Here is a 10,115-nt window from a genome sequence, read left to right as displayed (position 1 = left end):
ACACACACACACACACACACACACACACCATTCTATTTGGTAGAAGAAGAAGACCAGAAGGTCCGCCTCCTCGTCTCAATGGTCCAGACTATTTACATTCATTAACTATCTATAATTAGTATTCATGTCTATATTATTAAATACATTTACCGCCAGCATTAATTAATCCCTCGATAGCGTATTGCCAAGGTTTTATCGCGCGTAACACTTACTTTGAAGATCCAAATATCCGTAATCACATGTTTCTGTGGAAAAACTGCTGTGTGTGGTATCATGACCGGTTGTTGTTGTCTCGCTCGGCGGTGGAAAAAAGCTGACCGCGAGTATCACAGCGCCTGCTACAGGCCGTTGAAAACGCTTGTCTGGGCCAGAAACTGCCCCCTCAATGCCCTTTCTGAGATACAGGGCTTTGAAGACAGGGCTTACAATGCAAGTGGATGCGCGTATCTTCAAAATGGCCGCGGCCCGTGTCTCACTCAATGTTTACGCGATAGCTTCATTAGCTACGATACGATCCGAATTAAAACTTGGATTAAAGAATGTAAACCCTGGTTCACGAGAGTCTCGTGTTTGATGAATTCCTGTTCTGTCCTTTGTCTATATAGAAGTGTCTATTTGTACGTCTCTAAATGTTTTTGATGAATTGAACATTGTGGACCCTGTTGGAAACAAGTGTAATGCTTAATTGGGTCGTCCACTCACAGTTAACAGCCTTTGTATTGAGTTTGTGCTTGAAATGTACTGTAATTCTGCAAACTGTTAATACATTTTTCAATCAATCAATCAATCAAAATGGCAGGCTAGGGTACTAATTTACACCCTTGTGTTCCTCGTTTGTGACGGTTAAGTTAACACAATCATTCCCGGGATTCCTTCAAAATAGGAGCTCTGGGGTGCCGGAAAGACATGGCCACTCCCCCCCCCCCCCCCCCCCCCCAGAAACAATCCGGGAAAAAAATTGAGAAATATTTTGCTAGCTTACCTAGCTCTCGATTTCATTTATACGATAAATAATCCAAAGCGTTCACATTTTGAACGAGAGGCGGATGAGGAGCAGAAATGAAGCGCTTAGTATATCCATCAGATCAAAACCACGGAGGATCTGATGGATTAGCCCTGGATTAGGAGAGACGAGGCATTCTTTCTGCCGCGCTAACAGCTAAGTGAACGGGACGCTAATATGAATGAAGAGCGAAGCGTACGGTGGCCTTAGAGGCTCACAAAAAAAAAACATTTCCAGACGTCCTACGGATGGAATGTGTTAATAAAGGGACATTCATATTTTAGACTCACCTTCACCATAACTCCTCAATAGAAATGTGTTCCTGATGCCCACTGTGTTGTTGTTTAGACTCACCTTCACCATAACTCCTCAATAGAAATGTGTTCCTGATGCCCACTGTGTTGTTGTTTAGACTCACCTTCACCATAACTCCTCAATAGAAATGTGTTCCTGATGCCCACTGTGTTGTTGTTTAGACTCACCTTCACCATAACTCCTCAATAGAAATGTGTTCCTGATGCCCACTGTGTTGTTGTTTAGACTCACCTTCACCATAACTCCTCAATAGAAATGTGTTCCTGATGCCCACTGTGTTGTTGTTTAGACTCACCTTCACCATAACTCCTCAATAGAAATGTGTTCCTGATGCCCACTGTGTTGTTGTTTAGACTCACCTTCACCATAACTCCTCAATAGAAATGTGTTCCTGATGCCCACTGTGTTGTTGTTTAGACTCACCTTCACCATAACTCCTCAATAGAAATGTGTTCCTGATGCCCACTGTGTTGTTGACTCACCTTCACCATAACTCCTCAATAGAGACTCACCTTCACCATAACTCCTCAATAGAAATGTGTTCCTGATGCCCACTGTGTTAGACTCACCTTCACCATAACTCCTCAATAGAAATGTGTTCCTGATGCCCACTGTGTTGTTGACGTTCAGGTCAAACTCCACCCCGCTGTTAATTATTATAAATATATTAATCTTCTCATAAACATGTATAATTATATTTATAAGCGCTGATAAATAATCATTATACTTTATAAGCTAAATCATAACACATTATAAACCTTATTATAATGACTTATAATATCAAGTATTCAAATACTTCATAACTTGCTATGTATTCCATGTTTATAACGCATTATAACATATATAATTAAAATGTATAAATGTTTATGAGAAATGTATATTGTCTTACTTATGAATAATCATAACCTTTATCATAACACATTATAAATCTTATTATACTGACTTATTAATGTCAAGTATTATATTACCTAAAAGGCTTTATGTTTGAAATAAACACTTGTGCTTTCTAGGGTATGGTTTGGGTCCGTAAAGATGAATACAAAATGAATATGAACATCTTAATACTGTCCAATAATTAGATAGGGAAATGTTTGAAATAGACACTCGTGCTTTCTAAGGTGTGATCTTTGCCACGGACGTACAAATTGAGTGGACAATAATCTCACCAGAATCACACAGAGATAGCTTCTTTGAACCACTAGTACTAGTTGGACTCCTAAAGTTTAGTGTCATAATAAATCAGTGTCAAACTTATTCTGGAGAAAACCTGACTGACATTCAGTAAGTGGTTGTTATGATCAATATAAGATTATAATGGTGTGAAAAAACTGAAAATCTAAACATTTGCCACAGACACATAAGTGACCAGATTTGACTGAGAACTGCCATCGCGCAAATTCCAGCTTATCACGAGGAGATAAGGAGCTTTTTTAATTAGTTAATAGCACAGGCAGACTCTTCACATAATAGAGCATGTCTGAAATAAGTGTCAGAGCTGAAATCGACATGTAAATATGAAATAAATGCTTAAACATGTAGCTAGGTGTAATGTTAGAGACCACAGAAGACATGTAAATATGAAATAAATGCTTAAACATGTAGCTAGGTGTAATGTTAAGAGACCACAGAAGACATGTAAATATAAAATAAATGCTTAAACATGTAGCTAGGTGTAATATTAGAGTCCACAGAAGACATGTAAATATTAAATAAATGCTTAAACATGTAGCCAGGTGTAATGTTAGAGTCCACAGAAGACATGTAAATATGAAATAAATGCTTAAACATGTAGCTAGGTGTAATGTTAGAGTCCACAGAAGACATGTAAATATGAAATAAATGCTTAAACATGTAGCTAGGTGTAATGTTAGAGTCCACAGAAGACATGTAAATATGAAATAAATGCTTAAACATGTAGCTAGGTGTAATGTTAGAGACCACAGAAGACATGTAAATATGAAATAAATGCTTAAACATGTAGCTAGGTGTAATGTTAGAGACCACAGAAGACATGTAAATATGAAATAAATGCTTAAACATGTAGCTAGGTGTAATGTTAGAGACCACAGAAGTGAACCTTTCAAGCCTGTTTTCTCAACTCTCTGTTTCTCTGCAAGACATTACTCTATAAGCCATATCTCCTAAACTGGATGGTCAAACTGAACAACCAATTTGAAGCTACGATTCCCTGCTTTCACATGACATGAAAAAACGAAAATTCAAAAAATCCAACAGCAGTCTCTTCGTCAAATTTGGTCACATTTGTTTGTGTGCGGACATGTTGGGTTAGGGGTCAGGACAGTTCAGGGTTAAAGGTGAAAGGTCGGCTCACCTGACGGTCTCTATGAAGCGCAGGATGGGCACTTTGGCTCTGATCAGGTGGGTTTCACGGAGGTACGCTGACACACACACACACACACACACACACACACACACACACACACACACACACACACACACACACACACACACACACACACACACACACACACACACACACACACACACACACACACACACACACACACACACACACACACACAATTAATATGGCATGCCCAAAAAACGGATAGAATATTAACCCATTTAGACCTGAGGTCGATTCTAGAAATGTCTTCTAAATCCTGAAGGTTTTCTGAAAAACCTCATGTTTCTGTCGTTGGAACTCAACCTTTTTCACGTCAAGGGCCCTCAGAATTATACGTATTTGGCCGCCGACCCCCATCTGAAAATATGTTGTTCCAGCTGGATCACCCCCCCCCCCCCCCCCCCCAGACGCAAAGATTTGAGTTAAAAACGTTCACTCTGAAATAATATATATTCAAAGATTTGGACCAAATTTTCAAAAGAAATGGCAGACGTACAAGCTCGTAGCGTGGCACTCGGTGCCGCGCTATGAGCTTGTAGATCTGCTATTTTTCAACAGCTAAAGTATAACATAATGCTTGAAACACAAAAAGGGGTTCCCGCCCAGAATAGCTTACGGAATTATTTTATTAAATCAATGATTGTTGATTATATTTATTATTCAACTAAATACATTAGTTTCATTAATGTTGTATCATCATCATCATCATCATTACTATTATTATATACATCCTGTAAATAGTTCTGATTGGTTATTATCCACTGATGTTAATCCTTCATATTTATCACTGTGTTTCTGTCTCTTGGTAAATGGCTCCCCCTAGAGGTGAGCTCTAGGAACACACCTCTGGGATCATCAGCCTGTCAATATAGCTGTTACCGGTTGTTTCCGTCGACTAAAACTAAGATGAAAAATGTTCGTCGACTTAAATGGAAACTAAATTAAAACTCAAATAAATAAGTGGACAAGAGATCCAGTATAAGTCATTTTACACTTGGTTGCATGCTGAAAATAGCAGATCTACAAGCTAGGGGGGGGGTCTGTACTCACGCAGCGTGCGGAACAGCCTCAGCAGAGAACTCAGGACAGATATAGGGTCAGGACGCTGGAGATCTCTCATCTGAAACACAATGGATGGACATGACCAGACCCGGGGTGACCGGGCCTTTTCGGCTCGGGCACCTTTGCTCTGGACTCCCTGCCCTTGGCTCTTAGGTTAGAAGAATCAGTGTCTTCTAGAGATGTGACGTTCGTGAACGAGTCGGATCTTTTGAACGGCTCTTTGAAAGGAACGATGGGATCCGGTTCACAGTAGGGAGCCGTTCCTTTTTAGAGGAGGAGGGGGGCAGGGGGGTTTCAACTGGGGGGGGGGCACTGGGGAGGCACTGGGGAGTGGGGAGTCCCTAGGGAGGCCCTGGGCAGATATTGGGGAGGTACTGGGGAGGCACTGGGGGGGACACTGGGCAGACAGTTTTTTTTTTTTTTGCCCCCCTCCCCCCCCCCCCACACCCCCCCCCCCCCCCCATCGGGAACGTCGTTCAAAAGAGCCAGTCTTTTGAACGACTCTTTGAAAGGAACGGATCCCAGAGATCCGGCTCCCTTCAAAGAGCCATAAATCCCATCTCTAGTGTCTTCTTTTAAAACGCTTTTAAAAACACATCTGTATACCAAGTGTTTTTCCTAATATTGTTTTTGATGTTTTGATGTTTTGTTGTTTTTGATGTTTTTATGATTCCTGTTTTATAACCTGTCTGTAAAGCACTTTGTAACTATATGTTTGGAAAGGTGCTATACAAATAAAATTCATTCATTCATTCATGACGTCGACTACCTTGTTTCACTGGAGAAACCTAAATAAAAACTAAATGAAAACCAAGCTATGATGACTAAAACTAAGACTAAAATATACTCACAATTTCGTCAACAGAAAAGAAACTAGACTAAAATGGCAGGGAGGGACTAGTGGAGAAGAGATCCAGTAGAACTAAATGTTAGGGAGGGACTAGTGGAGAAGAGATCCAGTAGAACTAAATGTTAGGGAGGGACTAGTGGAGAAGAGATCCAGTAGAACTAAATGTCAGGGAGGGACTAGTGGAGAAGAGATCCAGTAGAACTAAATGTCAGGGAGGGACTAGTGGAGAAGAGATCCAGTAGAACTAAATGTCAGGGAGGGACTAGCGGAGAAGAGATCCAGTAGAACTAAATGTCAGGGAGGGACTAGTGGAGAAGAGATCCAGTAGAACTAAATGTCAGGGAGGGACTAGTGGAGAAGAGATCCAGTAGAACTAAATATCAGGGAGGGACTAGTGGAGAAGAGTCATTTCATGTTTGGTTGCGCTCTGAAAATAGCAGAATCGAGCGCATAATGGTCAAAAGCTATGAGGTGACACAGATGTCAAATGTTAAGCTAAAACAGCAGGACTAGACGCTACATTTAATTAAAATATAAAAGCTAAAACTGCAGGACTAGATGCTATACTTTATTAAAATATAAAAGCTAAAACAGCAGGACTAGATGCTATACTTTATTAAAATATAAAAGCTAAAACAGCAGGACTAGACGATATATTTAATTAAAATATAAAAGCTAAAACAGCAGGACTAGATGCTATACTTTATTAAAATATAAAAGCTAAAACAGCAGGACTAGACGATATATTTAATTAAAATATAAAAGCTAAAACTGCAGGACTAGATGCTATACTTTATTAAAATATAAAAGCTAAAACAGCAGGACTAGACGATATATTTAATTAAAATATAAAAGCTAAACAGCAGGACTTGACGATATATTTAATTAAAACAGCAGGACTAGACGATATATTTAATTAAAATATAAAAGCTAAACAGCAGGACTAGACGATATATTTAATTAAAACAGCAGGACTAGACGATATATTTAATTAAAATATAAAAGCTAAAACTGCAGGACTAGATGCTATACTTTATTAAAATATAAAAGCTAAAACAGCAGGACTAGACGATATATTTAATTAAAATATAAAAGCTAAAACAGCAGGACTAGACGATATATTTAATTAAAATATAAAAGCTAAAGCAGCAGGACTAGATGCTATACTTTATTAAAATATAAAAGCTAAAACAGCAGGACTAGATGCTATACTTTATTAAAATATAAAAGCTAAAACAGCAGGACTAGATGCTATACTTTATTAAAATATAAAAGCTAAAACAGCAGGACTAGACGATATATTTCACCTGACCTGTTTCAGGGCCTTATGCAGGAATCCCAGAAATCCACGTGGAGGAGGAGACCAGGAATCCTAGAACAAAGAGACAACAATCACACACACGGTAAACCACACAGACCATAACAACCACACCGTTACCTCAAACCACACACAGACCCATACACCGGTGTATGGGTCTGTGCGTGGTTACGGTATATGGACACATACACCGGTGTATGTGTCCATATACCGTAACCACACACAGACCCATACACCGGTGTATGGGTCTGTGTGTGGTTACGGTATATGGACACATACACCGGTGTATGTGTCCATATACCGTAACCACACACAGACACATACACCGGTGTATGTGTCCATATACCGTAACCACACACAGACACATACACCGGTGTATGTGTCCATATACCGTAACCACACACAGACCCATACACCGGTGTATGTGTCCATATACCGTAACCACACACAGACACATACACCGGTGTATGTGTCTGTATACCGTAACCACGCACAGACACATACACCGGTGTATGTGTCCATATACCGTAACCACACACAGACCCAGACACCGGTGTATGTGTCCGTATACCGTAACCACACACAGACCCAGACACCGGTGTATGTGTCCGTATACCGTAACCACACACAGACCCAGACACCGGTGTATGTGTCCGTATACCGTAACCACACACAGACACATACACCGGTGTATGTGTCCGTATACCGTAACCACACACAGACCCAGACACCGGTGTATGTGTCCGTATACCGTAACCACACACAGACCCAGACACCGGTGTATGTGTCCGTATACCGTAACCACACACAGACCCAGACACCGGTGTATGTGTCCGTATACCGTAACCACACACAGACCCATACACCGGTGTATGTGTCCGTATACCGTAACCACACACAGACACATACACCGGTGTATGTGTCTGTATACCGTAACCACACACAGACACATACACCGGTGTATGTGTCCATATACCGTAACCACACACAGACACATACACCGGTGTATGTGTCCATATACCGTAACCACACACAGACACATACACCGGTGTATGTGTCCGTATACCGTAACCACGCACAGACACATACACCGGTGTATGTGTCTGTATACCGTAACCACGCACAGACACATACACCGGTGTATGTGTCCATATACCGTAACCACACACAGACCCATACACCGGTGTATGTGTCCATATACCGTAACCACGCACAGACACATACACCGGTGTATGTGTCCGTATACCGTAACCACGCACAGACACATACACCGGTGTATGTGTCTGTATACCGTAACCACGCACAGACACATACACCGGTGTATGTGTCCATATACCGTAACCACGCACAGACACATACACCGGTGTATGTGTCCATATACCGTAACCACGCACAGACACATACACCGGTGTATGTGTCCATATACCGTAACCACGCACAGACACATACACCGGTGTATGTGTCTGTATACCGTAACCACGCACAGACACATACACCGGTGTATGTGTCTGTATACCGTAACCACGCACAGACACATACACCGGTGTATGTGTCTGTATACCGTAACCACGCACAGACACATACACCGGTGTATGTGTCTGTATACCGTAACCACACACAGACACATACACCGGTGTATGTGTCTGTATACCGTAACCACGCACAGACACATACACCGGTGTATGTGTCCATATACCGTAACCACACACAGACACATACACCGGTGTATGTGTCCATATACCGTAACCACGCACAGACCCATACACCGGTGTATGTGTCTGTATACCGTAACCACACACAGACCCATACACCGGTGTATGTGTCTGTATACCGTAACCACACACAGACACATACACCGGTGTATGTGTCCATATACCGTAACCACGCACAGACACATACACCGGTGTATGTGTCTGTATACCGTAACCACACACAGACACATACACCGGTGTATGTGTCTGTATACCGTAACCACGCACAGACACATACACCGGTGTATGTGTCCATATACCGTAACCACGCACAGACACATACACCGGTGTATGTGTCTGTATACCGTAACCACACACAGACACATACACCGGTGTATGTGTCCATATACCGTAACCACGCACAGACACATACACCGGTGTATGTGTCCGTATACCGTAACCACGCACAGACACATACACCGGTGTATGTGTCCGTATACCGTAACCACACACAGACCCATACACCGGTGTATGTGTCCGTATACCGTAACCACGCACAGACACATACACCGGTGTATGTGTCCATATACCGTAACCACACACAGACCCATACACCGGTGTATGTGTCCATATACCGTAACCACACACAGAAGGGACTAGTGGACAATGTTTGGGACTAAATGGGTTAAGTTAAGTTAAATACGTACCAACACCAGACACAGTTCTAAATGGGTTAACTTAAAGGGATAGTTCAGATTTTTTGAACTTAAGTTGTATGAAATACTTGCCATTAATATAGTGGTTGCAACTGTATTAATTGATTGCCCGAGTCCCATGGTGGGAGTTCTGCTCTGGTTTTGGTCAATATTAAGTAGTTCCGGTCATTTTGTGGGGGGCACTGGGGGCCACGCAGTAAAAGTAAATTAATCCACAAAACGAACGTCATTTGTATTGTTGACCTATTTCTAAAACATTTGCGCGACTTTCGTTCAACTTTGACCCCTCTATCACATGGAACTATTTTTTGGGCGTAGTGATATGGACACAAAAAACATAGTTCTGTGTGATAGAGGGGTAAAAAAAGAACAAAAGTTGCACTAATATTTTAGAAATAGGTCAACAATACAAATTATGTTAGTTTTGTGGATTAATTTACTTTTACTGCGTGGCCCCCAGTGCCCCCCACAAAATGACCGGAACTACTTAATATTGACCAAAACCAGAGCAGAAATCCCACCACGGGCAATTAATACAGTCGCAACCACTATATTAATGGCAAGTATTTCATACAACTTAAGTTCAAAAAATCTGAACTATCCCTTTAAGTTAAGTACGTACCAACACCAGACACAGGTCTAAATGGGTTAAGTTAAGTTAAGTACGTACCAACACCAGACACAGGTCTAAATGGGTTAAGTTAAGTTAAGTACGTACCAACACCAGACACAGGTCTGCGTCGCTGCTCCTGCAGGCCAGACCGCTCATAGATGAACCTGTCAGGTAGAGTC

The 10,115-nt window shown here is 41.4% G+C and overlaps 1 protein-coding gene across 1 annotated transcript; it reads right to left on the bottom strand.

Moving 5' to 3' along the window:
- Positions 1–1,830: 1,830 nt before the first annotated feature.
- Positions 1,831–10,109, bottom strand: LOC306918790 (poly(A) RNA polymerase GLD2-like; the record flags this gene model as incomplete). Its single annotated transcript, XM_079531655.1, has 5 exons — positions 10,042–10,109; positions 6,911–6,970; positions 4,737–4,806; positions 3,651–3,717; positions 1,831–1,964 (listed from the first exon to the last, which is right to left on the bottom strand). Coding segments are annotated over exons 1-5 (382 nt in total), but the record flags the coding sequence as incomplete, so codon positions are not given.
- Between the last annotated feature and the right edge of the window lie 6 nt (positions 10,110–10,115).

This window comes from Electrona antarctica (assembly GCF_951216825.1).
Source record: "Electrona antarctica genome assembly, contig: scaffold_1715, whole genome shotgun sequence".
NCBI classification, from domain to species: domain Eukaryota; kingdom Metazoa; phylum Chordata; class Actinopteri; order Myctophiformes; family Myctophidae; genus Electrona; species Electrona antarctica.
Note: the sequence above shows the minus strand (reverse complement) of the source record. Positions and strands in the feature narration are given on the sequence as shown.